Below are 18,600 nucleotides of genomic sequence, written 5' to 3'. Positions count from 1 at the left end.
TTTCTGAAGAGACCTTACAAGCAAGAAGAGAATGGACAAAGATCTTCCAAATCCTGAATCAGAACAACTGTCAACCAAGAATATTGTACCCAGCAAAGATCTCATTCGTATTTGAGAACGAAATCAAATACTTTCACAGCAAAGAGAAATTAGAAGAATATGCCAGCACAAAACCAGCTCTACAAAATCTCCTTAGAAATGCACTAATTCCAGAAAAAAAGGAGGTGAATCATAAGCAAAGATGGCAAACAGGAAGGTCTCCCCACTAAAGTCCACACAAGGAAGGGCAATAACACAGATATCAACACCCACAAAAACAAGTATGGCAGGGCAAAATCACAACCTCTCAATTTTAACTCTCAACACAAATGGCCTGAACTCACCAATCAAAAGGCATAGATTAACAGAATGGATTATCAAACGGCACCCAACTATCTGTTGCCTACAAGAGACACATCTAACCAGAAGAGATTCAAAGAAGCTGAAAGTGAAAGGTTGGAAACAGATATTTCATGCCAATGGACGAGAAAAAAAGGCTGGGGTAGCTGTCTTAATTTCAGATGATGTGGACTTCAATCTGACACACATCAAAAAGGACAGGGAAGGACATTATATATTGGTGAAGGGACTGATCCATCAGGAAGTAATTACCATTGTGAACATATATGCACCAAATTCAAACGCACCTAGCTACGTGAAGCAATTACTCATGGACTTAAGGGGAGACATAGATATGCACACAATAATAGTGGGTGATCTTAACACCCCACTAACAACTATAGACAGATCAACAAAACAAAAACTCAACAAAGAAACAACAGAACTCATACAAACAATAGAACAACTGGACTTGGTTGACATTTATAGAATTTTTTACCCTAAGGCCACAGATTATACATTTTTTTCAGCAGTACATGGCACCTTCTCCAGGATCGACCACATGATAGGACACAAAGCAAACCTAAATAACTTCAAAAAGATAGGAATCATACCATGTACCCTCTCAGACCACCACGGAATGAAGCTGGAAATCAGCAATTCAAAATGCCCCAGGAAATACAGAAACTCTTGGAGGCTGAACAATATGCTACTAAACGAACAATGGATCAGAGAAGAAATTAAAGATGAGATCAAAAAATTTATGGAAACCAATGAAAACTCTGACACAACATTCCAAAATTTGTGGGACACTGCCAAAGCAGTGCTACGGGGTAAACTCATCGCAATTGGAGCTCATGTCAAGGCCCAAGAGAGGCGCCAAATACAGGAACTAAACACACACCTCCAGGAACTGGAAAAACAACAGCAGAAGAGCCCCACACACAATAGGAAACAAGAAATCATCAAAACAAGGGAGGAAATCAACCAGCTAGAAATAAAAAAAACCATACACAAAATCAATGAATCAAAAAGCTGGTTTTTTGAGAAGATAAACAAGATAGACACTCCACTGGCCCGACTGACAAAGAAAAAACAAGAGAAGGCAAGAATTAACAGCATCAAAGATGAAAAAGGCAACATAACAACAGACACCGCATCCATTAAGGCCATAATCAGAAATTACTACAAAGCACTGTACTCCAACAAATCAGAAGATCACCAAGAAATGGAAAAGTTCTTAGACTTCTACCACTTGCCAAAACTTAGCCCAGAGGCAACAAACGACCTGAACAAACCCATAACTGAAGTAGAGATTGAATCAGTGATTAAAGACCTCCCAACAAGGAAAAGCCCAGGCCCAGACGGCTTCACTCCAGAATTCTACAAAACATTCCGAACAGAGCTGACCCCAATCCTCTACAAACTCTTCAAAACAATAGAAAAAGAGGCAACCCTTCCAAACTCATTCTATGAAGCCAACATTACCTTAATCCCAAAACCAGACAGAGAACTAACAGAGAAGGAAAACTACAGACCTATCTCTTTGATGAACATTGATGCTAAGATTCTCAACACAATCCTAGCCAACAGAATTCAAAAACACATCAGACAGATCATTCATCCAGATCAAGTAGGATTCATCCCTGGAATGCAGGGATGGTTCAACATTCGAAAATCTATAAATGTGATACACCACATCCAAAAACTGAAAAACAAGAATCACATGATAGTATCAATAGATGCGGAAAAAGCTTTCGACAAAATCCAACATCACTTCCTACTAAAAACCCTAACCAAGGTAGGCATAGATGGAAAAATCCACAACATAATTAAAGCAATATACGAAAAACCCAACGCCAGCATCATACTGAATGGAGAAAAGCTGGAACCCTTCCCACTGAGATCTGGAACAAGACAGGGATGTCCACTTTCTCCACTACTATTCAACATAGTCCTAGAGGTACTCGCTGAGGCCATAAGACAAGAAAAAAAAATCAGAGGAATCCAAATGGGAAACGAAGAAGTCAAGCTCTCACTATACGCAGATGATATGATTCTTTATGTAGAAGAGCCAAGAGACTCAATAGAGACTGCTAGAACTTGTACGAGAGTTTGGTAGAGTGGCAGGGTACAAAATTAATGAACAAAAATCAACAGCCATAGTGTATGCGAACAGCCCCAAGATGGAAAAAGACTTAACCAGCAAGATACCATTCAAAATAACAGAGAAAAGTATGAAATATCTGGGAATAAATCTAACCAAAAATGTAGAAGACTTATTTGAAGAAAACTACAATCTGCTTAAAAAAGAAATTGAACAAGACCTCAAAAGATGGAGTAACATCCCATGCTCCTGGATAGGTAAAATCAATATCATTAAAATGTCTATACTGCCAAAAGCAATATATACATTCAACGCAATCCCAATCAAATTGCCCAAAATATTCTTCATGGAACTGGAAACAATGATCCAAAGGTTCATCTGGAAGCACAAAAAACCACGGATAGCTAGAACTATCCTGAAGAACAGGAAGTTAGCAGGGGGAATCACAGTTCCGGACCTCTGGACATACTATAGGGCAGTGGTTATCAAAACAGCGTGGTACTGGCACAAAGATAGAGAGGAAGATCAATGGAGCAGAATAGAAACGCCAGAAGGAAACCCACACAGATACAGCCAAATAATCTTTGACAAAAAGACAAACGACAACCCAGGCAAATGGGAAGGTCTGTTCAATAAATGCTGCTGGGACAACTGGTTGATAGCCTGCAGAAACAAAAAAATAGATCCACATCTCTCACCATACACTAAGATCAGATCTAAATGGATAACAGATCTAAACCTACATCCAGAAACCTTCAAACTTTTGGAAGAAAAAGTTGGAAACACACTGGAACACTTAGGGGTAGGCCCTCACTTCCTAAAAAAGACTCCAGATGCAGTAGAAATCAAGACCAAAATAAACAATTGGGACCTCATCAAACTAAGAAGCTTCTGTACAGCTAGAGAAACAATCAACAAAGTAAAAAGGCAACCCACAGAATGGGAGAAGATCTTCGCACACGACATAGGTGATAGAGGGCTAATCTCCAGAATATACAAAGAGCTACAAAACAACCAAAATGTCAAAACAAACAACCCACTCAAGAAATGGGCACGGGAAATGGGCAGACACTTCACAAAGGAACAAACCCAAATGGCAAATAAACATATGAAAAAATGCTCAAGTTCCCTGGCAATAAGGGAAATCCAAATTAAAACATCAATGAGGTACCACCTAACGCCAGCAAGACTGGCCCACATGAATAAAAGCACCAACGACACTTGTTGGCGAGGTTGCGGGGAAAAGGGAACCCTACTCCACTGCTGGTGGGGCTGCAGGCTGGTACAGCCTCTATGGAAATCAGTATGGAGAATATTCAAACAACTCAAATTCAACATACCGTATGATCCAGCAATAGCACTCCTAGGAATATATCCAGAACACTTGTTCTATGAGAAACCAACATGTACTCCTATGTTCATAGCAGCACAATCAGTAATTGCAAAAACATGGAAACAACCAAAATGCCCATCAACAGAGGATTGGATAAGAAAGCTATGGTTCATCTACTCCATGGAATACTACTCAGCTATTAAAAAAAACAAAATGCAGTTCTTTGTGGCCAAATGGGCCAAACTGGAAACCATAATGCTAAGGGAAATGAGCCAATCACAAAAGGTTAAATACCACATGTTTGCCTTAATTTAAGATGATATGATGTTATGTATAACATGTTATGTTTTGAATGTTATATGTTGTGTATAAACTAAAATTGAAGTATAGGTGAGGTGGTCACAGAAGGTGGCTGGGAACCCGCATTTACTTTTAACATATTGGTTACTCATTACTATGTCAATTAATTCCATAATGATGTAAATTTTTGCTGATGGTATGTTGGAGCTTTCAATTGACTGGGATGATACTCTGCTGGCTCTGTCATCAGACCAGAGAGGGTATACCTAAGAAACCGTTGAACTTGACGGGACAATAGGATGCTGGACTCTATGTTTGGTATACGCTTGCAATGGGGAAATCTCAACTGAACTTGAGCTGTGGTTATGCAATAAGGTGGAGGAATCCACCATGGTGGGAGGGTTTGGGGAGGGGTGGGGAGAACCCAAGTATCTATGTAACTGTGTCACATAATACAATGTAATTACTGAAGTTAAATAATAAACAATTAAAAAAAAAAAAAACAAAACAAAACAAACAAACAAACAAAAAAAAAAAAAAAAAAAAAAAAAAGAAAATAACTGGCTTTATTTTTATACCCTGTATCACCTCTTGTTACACTGACATTTGGCAGGAAACAGCAAACAGAAACGCAAAGACCGGGATCTTCTTTCTATAGTCTGTCATCATTTGATCAGACCCCTTCTGTTGTGTGTACCACATTGCATAACACATCTTTATAATATTGTCTACTTCGAGTTGCTTAACTATGTAAATTGCCTTCATATATAATTTATCACTAATTTTATTCATAATTTATTGTGACTTTCTCAGCACACCAAATGCTTCTGAATTTCAAAATAGTTTTAGATATTACACATCCTTATCTATTCACCTAGGAAAAACCTGTGGCAGGCACTAACCATTCATTTTCTTATTCCAGTTTCTCCTCACAGATCACTTCCAGTAAATTTCCTGGTTTTCACTACTCAAGTTAAATAAGATGTTTGCCTTGAGTGGTAACACAAAACTGTAGCTCTGGTGTCTGTTTTCTAGCAGGCATAATTGCTTAGTGCGTATTGTGTCAGGCATAGATGAGACTGTACTTTGCATGGGTCATGATTGGGTTTGGAAACAAAGTATGGCCACGCTTTTTCAATTCCAAATTTCCTATCACTTGCCTCTTTAGGTCTTACAATGTGAACAATCTAACAGACGACTTGAAGTTTTTGTATTCAGTTGCTGGTGCTGATGGAAAAGGCATCACCTTTATCTTCACCGACAATGAAATAAAGGATGAGGCCTTTCTAGAATACCTCAACAACTTGCTGTCTTCAGGAGAGGTAGGTCTTAATGCTGAGAAAAAGCTCCTCTTGTGAGCAGGTACAAGTTATTTGAATAATAATAAAAAGGCAGCAACTCTTCATAAATGAGACCATTTAGCACATGTTTTTGGTCTTAGGTTGACTATGTGAGGTTTAGAAGAATTCCTGTGAGATGGGTAATGCCTACCTTTAGACTTGTTCTTTCCTTTGCTTCATTTTTTGATATAACTCCTTGCTTGTGTCTTCAGTCTTCAAGTTGATCTTGTAATTTGCTTTAGGAGATGGCAGAGTTTCTGTGTATCTGTCTGTCTATCAATCTGTGGATGTCTATCAATCCAATACCAGGATGGAATTGGAGAAAGAGTTCTGTTAGCTGTTAAGTGGACATTTGTGTCACTCCTGTAGCCACCACCTAGTATCAGCCATTCTGTGATCCCTTCCGTGATTGACCTGGTGTCAGAACCACTCATGGGACTAACATATGTGCAAGTTCTGCAAGAAGTTCTCAGAACACATATGTTATGATAAATTCTTTTGCAACAAAGTGAACATTTTTTAAAAATATGTACTCATTTATCTGTTCAGGAGAGTGGTAACGAGAGAAAGATTACCCACCTGCTAGTCCACTTCCCAAATGTCCACAGTGGCTGCTGGGTCTAGGCCAGGCTGAAACCAGGAGCCTGAGACTCCCTCTGGGTCCCCACATGAATGGGAGGGGTTCAAGTACTTGGGCCACCTTCTGCTACTTTCCCAGGCACATTAGCAGAAAGCTGGATTAGAAGTAGAGCTAGCCAGGATTCAGCTCACACTCTGAGTTGGGATGCTGACATTGCAGCCAGTAGCATGTGCTTGCTGTGCTGCAACCCTGGCCCCAAAATAAAATTTTAGCTCCATTTTCCCTGTGCATTTTAAAATCCTCTAGCTGTAATCATCGCTGAGATTTATTATAACAATACAATAAAGGTACATGGTTGAATCTGTAAAGAAGAAGAGGGCTCGCATTGTGGCAGTGGGTTAGGCTACATCGTGTGATGCCAGCATCCCGTTATCAGAGTGCCAGTTTGAGACCCAGCTTCTCGTCTCCCAATTCTACTTCCTTGCATGGGAAGGCAGCAGAAGATGACATCATACCTGAGCTTCTGCCAGTCATGTGAGAGATCCAGACGGAGTTCCTGAATTTTGGCTTCCACCTGGCCAAGCCCCTGTCTATGTGGTTGGGGAGAGAGCCAGCCAGTAGAAGATTCTCCCTCCCTCTTTTTTTCTGTCTCACTCTCAGTTTGCCTAACAGATAATTAGAAAAAAGAATAAGAAAAGCAGAGTCTAGAAGATTCACAGGCAGGCTTTCCATACCCTCCCTTCGAGGGTACCACATATTCTGCCCTCCACTCAGTACAAGGCACATTTTTATGTGTAAAAGAGTCCAGCATTTTTATTTAGGACTGTCCATGTAGTCATTCAGTGCCTGGCCACATTGCCAAAATTACAGACTCCCAAAAGGAAAGTGAGTGTTCCCCAGGTTATCACAATGTTTGTATGAACAGTCTAGACAGAGTAGAACTATCTTATCATTTAGCAGTGGAGGAGACATCCAAAAGCCAAGTTTCTAGATGGCAGCCAAGGGCCAGCCCTGCAAGCACATTCTTCTCAAGGTCAGGCTAGGTTAACTCTTGCCTGTATGGTGGTGTGTACTGATGCTTACTGGTGCACAAGCTGATTAAATATGTTGGAGCCAGAGTGAAAGCTGACTATGAGGCAAATGAAAGAAGGTACCACTGGACATTTTTTATTTTAAAATTGTGTTTATTTGAGAAGAAGAAGAAGAAAAAGAAGAAAGCGAGAGAGAGAGACTTACACCCATTAGTGCACTCCTCAGATGCCTGCAGTGGTTGGGCCTGGGCTGGGACTGAAACCAGTAGCAAGGATCACACATTCATCAGGGCTTCATTTACTGGAGTCATCACCACTGCTTACAAGAGTCTATGTTAGCAAGAAGTCAGAGTCAAGAGCTGGAATGAATTGCCAAGTCCACGTGCTTGGGTGAAGGTCACAAGCATCCCAAGCACCAGGCCATATATTTGTCCACCACTAGACATTTTAAAGAACCAATTAAATGGTGGAGGAGATGGTCTTCTGGGTGAGTCTAGAGAAATACAATGTGCTGTTGACTAAGCTGCTCAATAAAAAAAGTCACACTCTCAGTAATCCCTTGAAAAGCAAGGATCTATCCAACTGTGGAAATGACATGATGGGGAGGAGTGAAGAGATGAGACCATGAATGAAAGCAATTTCTTGTGTTTCTTACAGATCTCCAATTTGTTTGCACGGGATGAGATGGACGAAATCACCCAAGGTCTAATATCCGTGATGAAGAAGGAGCTACCCCGCCACCCACCTACCTTTGACAATCTGTATGAGTACTTCATTTCAAGGTCAAGGAAGAACTTGCATGTTGTCCTGTGCTTTTCTCCAGTGAGCTTTCATTTTTACTTACATCTCACTTACTTAAGTGTGTTTAGTTTACCATCTCTGATGAGGTGATTTGTTCAGAAACAAATGTCTATTACACTGAATTAAAATTAATGTCTTATCACTATTAATCTCCATTGGCCAAAATCCCTTTCCTGATGTGTTAATTTAAAATTTTCATATTGTTTGAACTTATTACATAGCCTGCAGTTTTTCATTAACTAGAAACAAGATTATTTGAATTGTATGAAATTGGGTGATTCAATCCCAGCCAGCTCCACCTCCAATGTAGATGTACTATCCAGAATGTCTGTGATGTAGTTTGGGATATATCTAGCTACTGTGCTATTTAGTAAAGCAGCTATTAGCCATAGGTGATCATTTAAGTTATGAATAATCAGAATTAAGTAAAAATAAAAATCCGGTTCCTCAGTCTCATTGGTCCCATTTCCAGTGCTCACACATGCTGTGTGTGGCTACTGGCTATCATTATTGGAAAGCACATATCTAGAACATTTCCATCATCACAGAAAGTTCCATCACATAGTCCTGCTCTACATAGGGTGGGGGTAGGGAGGGAGAGGGGCCTCAGAATCACTCAAGGTAGGCCATCTATTTTTAGGTAGATTGTGAGAAAGCTCTCTTTATCGGTTGAATTCTGTGGTCTCCTTTTTCTACAATTCTCATTTGTCCTACCTTCCGTGCCCTTCTCCATCCTTGTTCTTTCTCCCTAAAAGAGTTATAGTTTCTCAGTTTTTTCCCAAAAGATGGTTCCTAGAATCAAACCCATTGATGAAGATGTCCCTTCGTCTGAACACTCGTTTTGTATACTATTGCAATCCAAAAATATATTTTTAAGTTTGTGTTTATGATGTCACACTGTGGGCTAACTTAAAGCCCCTTTGAGTTTCTAATGTCTTTTGTCTTTGTTGTGAACAGGTTGGTGAGAAATTCCGTGCCCGTTCTTTGAAATTTCCTGGCTTGATCTCAGGCTGTACTATGGACTGGTTCAGTCGCTGGCCCAAGGAGGCTCTGATCGCTGTGGCCTCCTACTTCCTTTCAGATTATGACATCGTCTGTTCTGGAGAAATTAAAAGACAAGTTGTAGAAACAATGGGCCTCTTTCATGACATGGTTTCAGAGAGTTGTGAAAGCTATTTCCAAAGGTAACTACCCAACCACAGAGCTCCCCCAAAGCAGAATTGTATGTAACATGCAAGAAAAGATTCTTCTTATTGATTGAGCATGAAATCCCAGCTACATTGGACTTTTCTCGCTTTGATTTTCTAGGTACCATGCATTGAAAAGATGGCAAATTAAAGAGATTTAAAAATTAACTCATGTCCATACTTAAATATCTCTTTACCACCCAGGCTTCCAAGTAACAGATGCTTAATGAATCGCTGTATTTCATTTGCTTAATTTTGTTTTGAAAGTGACTTAACTGATTCATTATAAGCTGCTTAAAATTGGTCTCTTACTCCAATGCATTATTTATTTTGATTAAAGAAGTGCACTGTTTTAAAGCTTCCTTATTGCCTTATGTTAAGGGAAAATTTAGGCTGTGCATTTGCATGACTCAGTCTTATCAAGGTTCTTCTGCCAAATAACTGTGAGATAAAATTTTAACTGACTTTTGGAACTATCCCTCCCTAAAACTGGTGGTTTTGTGTTCCTTGTGGGGGAAGCTGATCACTGTCATAGTCGTGGTGTCAGACTGATACTGTGAATGAAGCGAGGCCAACATGGGTCTTTAAGACAGCGAGCTCCTCTTCTAGGGTTACTCAGTGCACTTCAGGGGGTACAAAATCTTCTAGAAAAGCTGTGTGTACTTAGTCCACCCTTCTTCATAGATTCTCTTGGTGATTCAATATGTATTAAATCTTACCACTAGGAAGATTTTCTCTCCATTAAACTCACACTTCTCTTGCTACTGTTATCTGTGAGAATACATATCTATCTTCTTACAGCTATAAAAACTTGTTATTTTAAAAGTTTGCAGAGTTGGGCTTGGCAGCGTGGCCTAGTGGCTAAGGTCCTTGCCTTGATCCCATATGGCTGCTGGTTCTAATCCCAGCAGCTCTACTTCCTCTCTCTGTCTCTCCTCCTCTCAGTGTATCTGACTTTTTAATAAAAATGAAATAAATCTTTAAAAAAAAAAAGTTTGCAGAGCCTGGCGCGATAGCATAGTGCTTAAAGTCCTCTCCTTGAATGCGCCGGGATCCCATATGGTCACTGGTTGTAATCCCAGGGGCCCTGCTTCCCATCCAGCTCCCTGCTTTTGGCCTGGGAAAGCAATCGAGAATGGCCCAAAGCCTTGGGACCCTGCACCTATGTGGGAGACCCGGAAGAGCTCCTGGTTCTTGGCTTCAGATAGGCTCAGCTCCAATCGTTGTGGTCACTTTGGAGAGTGAATCATCAGATGCAAGAGCTTCCTCTCTGTTTCTCCTCCTCTCTGTAATATCTGCCTTTCCAATAAAAATAAATAAATCTTAAAAAAAATGTTTGCAGCGTTTTTCTTTTTTTTTTTGTATTCTTACATGTCATTTATTAATGAAATTCTTTTTCTGAACATTTTATTATTAGTATTATTATTATTATCATTTTATGATGCAGTTCCATATTCCCTTATCCCCTCCCCAATTCCTTCCCCCCACCTAATTCCTCTATATCATTACTAACATATAGTTCTTCATATACAGTCATATGTCCATCATTGCGGGCCTGGACAATGGCAGAGAGTCCAGAATCCTATTGTCAAGATATATTCAACAGCTTCATTGGGAGTCCATCTTTGTCTGGAAGCAGAAATGCATACTATACTGCATCTTCACATCTGGATGTTAGTCTCCATTTCACAGCTACTGTACATCCCCTTAAATGAAAAGTCATAGTACAATCAACAATAGAAAGAAAAATAGAAATTTACAATGCCGTGAAGTTAAATGACCTGTTACTAGATATGACTGACTCCATTACACAGCTACTATACATCCCCTTAAATGAAGAGCCACAAAACAAAATCAGTATCAGGGAGAAAAAAGAAATTAATAACACCAAAATGTTAAATAACATGCTATTAAATGACTAACATGTAGCTGAAGAAATGAAAATCAAGAACCTTCTTGAAGAAAATGATGCCACTGCATGATCTACAAATCATTGAATGATTTAATCAGAAGGAAGTGTTTTGAAGAGATGAAACTAACAGAAAACAGCAAAACCCATGCGATATAGTTTCCATTGATCTTTGTTGGTGAAGTGTGTCTCCTCCAGACAACAAACAGATTTTAATCCAGTCTACTAATCTATGACGTTTGATTGAGCTTAAGCCATTTACATTCAGGGTTAATATGTATGGGTGGTACTTTGGTCCTGTCATTTTAGGAATGGGTTGTTCATTGGTTTAGTCTTCTGTTGTCATTTTACTGGGATGTTCTTCCCATTTGTCTTTGGTTTTGGTAGGTGCTAGTCTTCTTCTCTGTCAAGAGAACATCTTGAAGTATCATTTGTAGGGCAGGTTTGAGAGAGGCATATTCTCTTAACTTTTCTTTACTGTGTAAGAATTTTATTTCATTTCTAAAGACAAAAGAAAGCTTTGCTGGATATGTTATCCTGGGCCAACAATTTTTTTCTTTTAGAATCTGGAATGTGTCACTGCATTCTCTTCTTGCCTGTAGTTTCCTGTGTGAGATCTCCTGTGAGTTTTATTGGCATTCCTTTATATGTCACTTGATTTTTTTTTTCACGTGCACATTTAAGAATCTTTCCTTATGTTCCATTGAAGAGAGCTTGATGATCATGTGTCTTGGTGAAGATCGCTTTTGATCAAGCCTGTTAGGAATTCTGTGCCCCTCCTGGATCTTGTTTCCCAGTTTTTTCTCCAGATTAGGGAAAATTGCCTTTATTATTTAATTAAATACATTTGCAAACTCAGCTTCTCTTTCTGCACCTTCTGGGACTCCCATAACTTTTATATTTGGTCTCTTAATAGTGTCTTTCAGTTCTTGAATACTTACTTTGGCCTGATCCAGCTCTGCTTCCAGCTTTTTGTTTGCTTCCCCCTGATGACAGGAAATATCTTCCAATTCTGAGATTCTTTCTTCTGCTTACTTCATTCTATTTTGGAGGCTCTCCACTGCACTTTTAATTTGCTCTACTGTGTTCTTAATTTCTGATATACCAGCCTTGATTTGCTTTATTGCTTCCTTAACTTCTTTGAACTCTTGCATGAGCTTCTCATTTTTGATCAGAATCTTTAAAATGAGTCTTATGGATTCTGTGTCCCCCATTTTCTCGATGTCTTCCTCAGTTAACTCTGAGGTTGACCTAGGGTTTTGCTCCTTTGCAGGGGAGTTTTCAGTAATATTCATTGTGTCTTTGTCTCTTCTTTTGCTCTTGGTCATTGTACTTCTGGTTAGTGGAGTCTTCTCCTTGGGGCAGGTTTCTAAGCTGTGTCACCCACAGATCTACAATGCGATTTTACTTATTGCGGTTGGTACATAACTCTTTGCTTGCAGCCACTTGTGCCACAACCTCCAGCGAGTTCCAGGTCTGGGTTCTTATATCAGATTACCACCGTGGTCTCCACAGCCCTAGCTCCTGGCTCACCAATCTCCAACCCCTGTGCTGTCATGCTGAGGCTGCACCGTTGTCTCTGCAACCTTTCTCCCACTTTCGGTTGGAGCAGGTCCCAGGATTAGAGACACCAGGTGTCATATAGTTAGGTTGTTAGTGACGCTGATCTTTTCGGAACCTGTTGGACGTTAGGTCTGGGTGCCACACGGACCTATTTTGACTGGTACGATGCCACAGTCAGTATTATTTTCCTGCAGGACCAGTGCAATCCACGGAACTCAGTGAGTTCTTGCAAGCTCAGCACATGCGCAGTTCACTGTTGCCTCTGCAGTCCTAAAGCTATTGCCACAGTGTACAAAATGGTGCCTGACGTATCACTACTATATTTCTTGATCTGCTGGCTGTCAGGTCTGAGGGCTACCCAGACCTGTCTTGAGTGGATCCTGTAGAATGCCACGTTGATGCAGTTCACTGAGTCAGAAATGAGTTCACTCCCAGCTCAGCGTATGCTCAGTCCTTTCCCTTGCCTTTGCCTCCTTACGCAAGATTGTGCCCAAATCAGCTCTAGGGGGCTGACTGCGCTATGAAATCCACCCTGTTCTCGCACTGTCCATCTGTGATCTGCTGCTCTGTCTCTGCTCCTGGTCAAATCAAACGGACCAACAGGATGGACAGTTCTTTGTCTGGCTTTACCTCCCAAGCTCCCAGTGAAAGTCCCTTCCCACCTGGTTGCTGGTGGAGTTCTGGCTGCTGGTGGAGTTTAGATCGCTGTTAGCTGAATGCTGCTGGAGTATCAGTCACTGCAACACCACACCGTTGTGTCTGCTGCTTTCCTGTGTCTGTCAGTCTCCAGGTACTCCTCTGCTGTTGTTCTATCCTTTCGTATTTCCTGAAATATGTCCTCTCTGCTTCATCCTGATTAAATGTTTTTCTGTCCATTTAAACATGTCCTTACCCTATTCCGCCATCTTGATTCTCCCAGCATTTTTCAAATTTTCTATATCATCTCAAGTTGTAGAAAGTTATTCTGAATGCAATATTTATATAACACTATAATAATACTTCCATGGAGGCCCAAGTCCTCAAAAACAGTTAGAGTATTAAAAGGTAAAATTAATTTCGTGGTATATTAAAAGCTCCTTGACTTCCTTCACTATAAAATGATCTCTTCTATATTTTTCTATCATTAAATATAATTACTATAATAAAGCTCATTGTGGGATGAATATTTGAATCACAGATAGCTGCCTGATTTCAAGGCTTATTCAGTAACTCAGGGGAAAGATTGGTTTCCGCTTTTGTAAATTTGTCCACCTGGGATGTAGCATGGAAGAAGTATGTAGCAAGTGCCAGTTGAATGGAAACAAATTGCAGCTCAAAGTCATTTCAACCACTCATCCCTAATCCTTGCTGGGAACCTCCAAATTTACAAAGTGTGCTCAAGATGCTGTTTTATTTGATCCTCACAAGATTCTGGAATGGCGTTGGGGGGAGGAGAGAGGAGGTAGACATTCTTGTCTCAGGTTTCCAGAGATGGAAACAAGTGCACAGTAGGAATGAGGGTCACATTACCATCATGGTAGGGCAGAAGTGTCCCGAAGAGATATAGGGGTCTTTTAACCTTACCTCTGGGAAACCTTGTGCATTTGCCACTCTGCTGCTGGTAGATCACCCTGTGTAGTCACACTGAGTTCACAGTAAGAAGAGTGCATGTTGACATTTAATGGGAGCACTCCTGGATGACAGAGGTGACTGTTTTTATGTTCTGCTTTCAGATACCGCCGAAGAGCGCATGTGACTCCCAAGTCCTATCTTTCATTTATAAATGGTTACAAAAATATTTATACTGAAAAACTCAAATATATTCATGAACAAGCTGAGCGTATGAATATTGGTAAGAGCAGTAGTATCTTTTTGAATGTATTTGATAGTGACCCACTCTGAATGGGTGGATATCAATGTGTTTGAAAACAATACACCCTCTCATTTGTTAATAATGGGCAATGTTGAGGTTAGAAGCTGTGGTTAGAACCAAATCTAACAGAATCACCCCCCCTTGTTTCTACTCTTTGTCAGTTCTTTCCTTCCTGCCTGCCTTTCTTTTAAAGATGTGTTTATTTAGTTGAAAGGTAGATTACACAGAGAAAGAAATCTTCCCTTAGAGTGTTGGTTCACTCCAGAATAGCCACAATGGCTGGGACTGGGCCAGGACAAAGCCAGGAGCAAGGAGACTCCTCTGGGTATCTGACACAGGCCATTCCTCTGCTACTTTCCCAGGCTCATTAGCAGGGAACTAGATTGAAAGTGGAGCAGCTGGGACTTGAACTGGTGCCCAAATGGCATGCTAGCATCATAGGCAGATGTCACAAGCAGTGACTTGATCAATTACGTCACCCCAGTCCCTGCCAGCATTGGCCCAGTCACAGTAGTTTCTGGAGCCCTGCTTATAGATGGGAAAAAACTGGTTCTTGAGAATGGATTATCATTTTTAACTTGCTTTGCCTGTGGTTTACTTTGTTTGTATGAAATTTGCCATTTAAATGTCTCCTGAATGTCTAACAAAGTGTAAGTAAAACAGAAGCAAAACCAAATGAAGCCCAAAATAGATGCCTTCCTGAAAATGATTCTCTGATGGTCCGGAATATGTAGTATAGGTAGGAAAACTATGCATTGGGATAGATTATATGTCCAGATTGTATGGCCCAAACCAGCCAAAATGCCTTCATTATTTTCATTTCTCCTAAATAAAACCTGGTCACATGGAGTTACTGAACTCTCAGGGCTGTGACATTGTGGTGATGATGGAAACATCATGAAAGAGATTAGTCTCCTGTGGTTTTGCTCACGCCTCCCTTCTTGCAGCTTTTTTTCTTTTTTTTTTTTGTCTCATGCACTAGGATAGATACTGACGCATACTGACTTTTGAGAGAGCCAGTTGTGAAATTTTTAGGAATGTTATGATCTGTTTGTTAAACAAAATATTTAGTGACAATTTAATTGTATATGCATATAATTAATTAAATTATATTAAATGCAAAGGCCACATGTATTTTAAAAATCATTGCTGCTTTATTTTTTTACTCTGTTTTACTATTATTGGTGTTCTTGTGCAGGCCCCGGTCTCCCAAGGATTAACTCCACAGCTTAGCTTGTTTCTCAGAGCATAACAGGATTGGTAATTTTGGCCTGATACATATAGCCACTGGCTTAACCGCAAGTTCCTGCTTCCTATTGTCAAGTTATCTGCCAAGGGATTGGATAAAACTCAAGGGATTTAGGGTGGCCACTAGAGGATTGGATAAACACTGGGAGGAACTGAAGGGATTTAGGGTTGCCACTACTGGGAGGAACTGAAGGGATTTAGGGTGGCCACTACTGGGAGGAGCTAAGCAGAGTATAAAAGAAAGTCTGGAGTTGCAATAAAGATCATTCTGTCATCGACCGGCATTCGGTGTACTGCGTGTTGCCTTGTCTTGTCTCTCTGCGTTGTCTGCGTTGCAACCCTAGTCCCTCCGCTCAGCTCGGATTACGTGGCGACGCGGGCGTTGCCAACATCTGGAGGTTCCCACCGAGATTGAGAAAGAGAGGATACGACGAAGGGTCGTCCCAAGAGTCTGGCCAGCTGATTCAGGTAAGTGGGACGTATTGTAAGTCTCTCCTAAACTGGTAGGAGAGGGAGGTTTATTTTGAAATATAGTCAGGTTTTAGATTTATTTTGAAGTATAGTTAGGTCTTGGTGTTTAATTTATCCGTTGAAAAGGACGATAAAATGGGTTCTGCCTTCTCGCGGAATAAATTGGCCACCGAGCTTGAAGAACTTCTACGTCAACTGGGGATGCCAGTTAAATTTAAAATGATTAGAAATTTTGTTAAAGCCATTCAATCTAGCAGTCCTTGGTTTATTGTTTCAGGCAACTTCAGTATTCCCGATTGGGAACAGGTTAAGGCCAATTTACAATCCTGTTTACAAAAAGACCCAGATAATTTCCCCATTGTTAACTTTTCTTTGTGGCGCTTAGTCCGTGATTCATTATTTACTGATAAAGTGAAAGTTGAGAGACAGTTAAGAGAAGTACAGACTACTTTTGAAGGAATCCAGAGGTGGGAAGTTCTACGGTCCTTGGAAGCCTGGAACGAGGTGGCCTCGAGTGAAACCACCCCGAGTGAGACCTCTTCTTTAGAGGAGAGTGAGGTCTCTTCTTTAGAGGAGAGTGAAGCCTCTTCTTCAGATGAGAACGAGGCCTCTTCCTCGGAAGAGAGTGAGGAAAAACGAGATGAGGAGGTTTTCTTAAAGCGGAAAATTAAGGATAAAGAGAAGGTTTTCTTAAAGCGGGAAATTAGGGACATTAAAAGAAAGTTAAAGAAAGCAGGAATAGGTGCACGTTCCTCTGGCAAATTGTCCAGTTCAAGACCACCACCATATGCCCCTAATTTTGTGACCCCTACCACTCCTCCTGAGGAGGATGCCGCGGGCCATTCACCCAATAATTACCCCACGCGGCCATGGAGTGACGGCCTCACTGATCAGCCTGTGGGTGGGGTTCGATGCTTCCCTGTAATAGAGGTCCCAGTTCGAGGAGGTCCCCCTCGCCGGGAGCATCAGCCCCTTCAATTTAAAGACCTCAAAAATGTAAAGCAGGCTGTTAAAGATTATGGTGCCCAGGCACCCTTTACTCTTGCACTCATAGAATCCTTTTCGAGTTTGAATCTTACTCCTAGTGATTGGATGCAATTGTGCCGCTCTGCTCTCGATGGTGGTGACTTTCTCCTATGGAAAGGGGATTTTCAAGATAGGTGCAGATTTTTTGCTGAGCAGAACGCGGCTGGGGGACACGCAGATCGAAGCCTTGAAATGCTTACTGGCACTGGACCTTTTGAGGGCATCCAACAACAAGTTAATTATGACCTAGGAGTTTATGCACAGATAGCAAATGCAGCCCTTGGAGCCTGGAAGGCCTTGCCTAATGCTAATACAGGAGACCAGCTTTCCAAGGTCTTGCAAGGCCCTACAGAACCTTTTCAAGAATTTGTGGACCGTATTATGCAGGTTGCTACTAAGATCTTTGGTAACGTGGAACCAGCAATGCCAATAATTAAGCATATAGCCTTTGAGAATGCTAATAAATATTGCCAGAATGCTCTCATGTCCCACAGAGATAAGTCCCTGCATGATTATCTCAAAATCTGCAGACATATTGACTCCACCCATGCCCTTGGGCAAGTGATAGCAGCCGCTGTTCAACACCCTCAGCCCCACCCTAGGGCGCCTCCCAAAACCTGTTTCAGATGTGGACAGCCTGGACATTTTAAAAAACAGTGCCCCAAAATTCTGCGACAAGGAAGATCACCCCCAAGATCCTTGCAGGCCCCAGATCTTTGTCCAAGATGCCGTAAGGGCTATCATTGGAGCAGTGATTGTAGGTCCAGATATGATGCCCAAGGCAATCCCCTATCGGGAAACGGGGTCAGGGGCCCGCTCCGGGCCCCCCAACCTCAGGTGTACGGAGCCCAGCAGACACCTGTAACTTCCGGAACAGCGCAGACTCCTTCCAGAGTCCCTCTCCCACGGCGAGGAGCACCGACATTTCAACCCTCCTCAGAGCAACACCAGGTAGCGCAGGACTGGACCTCTGTGCCACCTCTGGAGAGGTATTGACCCCGCTCCTGGGACCCCAACGGATAAAAACAGGAGTCAGGGGCCCCTTACCTAAGAATACCTTGGGCCTGATCCTAGGAAGAAGTAGTGCTACTATGCATGGAATCAGAGTACTCCCAGGAGTGATAGATGAGGATACTCCAGCAGAAATAGAGGTCATGGCAGAATCAGCCAAAGGCACTATAATCATTCCACCTGGAGCTAGATTTGCCCAGCTGATCTTGATCCCCAAGGTTCCAACTGACAACCCCATTCTTAAGAGAGATAGACAAGGAGGATTTGGACATTCTGGCCCCTTGGCATGTTGGGTCTCCGACATGCAAACCCGACCCACCTTACAGTTAGAGATAGAAGGGAGAAAATTCACAGGTTTACTTGATACCGGGGCTGACAGTACAGTTATATCCCAGGCACAGTGGCCAAGTTCCTGGCCATTAGAGGCCACCCCAACCGTTCTCCAAGGGATAGGAACTTCTCA

General features: G+C 41.4%; 1 protein-coding gene across 1 annotated transcript in view; it reads left to right on the top strand.

Annotated features, from left to right (window-relative positions):
- DNAH8 (dynein axonemal heavy chain 8) overlaps nucleotides 1–18,600 on the top strand; it is a 324,409-nt gene that overhangs the window by 193,435 nt on the left and 112,374 nt on the right. Inside the window, exons 65-68 of the mRNA XM_058663714.1 lie at nucleotides 5,287–5,440; nucleotides 7,727–7,891; nucleotides 8,828–9,054; nucleotides 14,242–14,360. Coding sequence (XP_058519697.1) covers nucleotides 5,287–5,440; nucleotides 7,727–7,891; nucleotides 8,828–9,054; nucleotides 14,242–14,360 — 665 coding nt within the window. The remainder of the gene's footprint in view (nucleotides 1–5,286; nucleotides 5,441–7,726; nucleotides 7,892–8,827; nucleotides 9,055–14,241; nucleotides 14,361–18,600) is intronic.

The sequence above is a fragment of the Ochotona princeps genome, chromosome 1 (genome assembly GCF_030435755.1).
Source record: "Ochotona princeps isolate mOchPri1 chromosome 1, mOchPri1.hap1, whole genome shotgun sequence".
Taxonomy (NCBI): domain Eukaryota; kingdom Metazoa; phylum Chordata; class Mammalia; order Lagomorpha; family Ochotonidae; genus Ochotona; species Ochotona princeps.
Note: the sequence above shows the minus strand (reverse complement) of the source record. Positions and strands in the feature narration are given on the sequence as shown.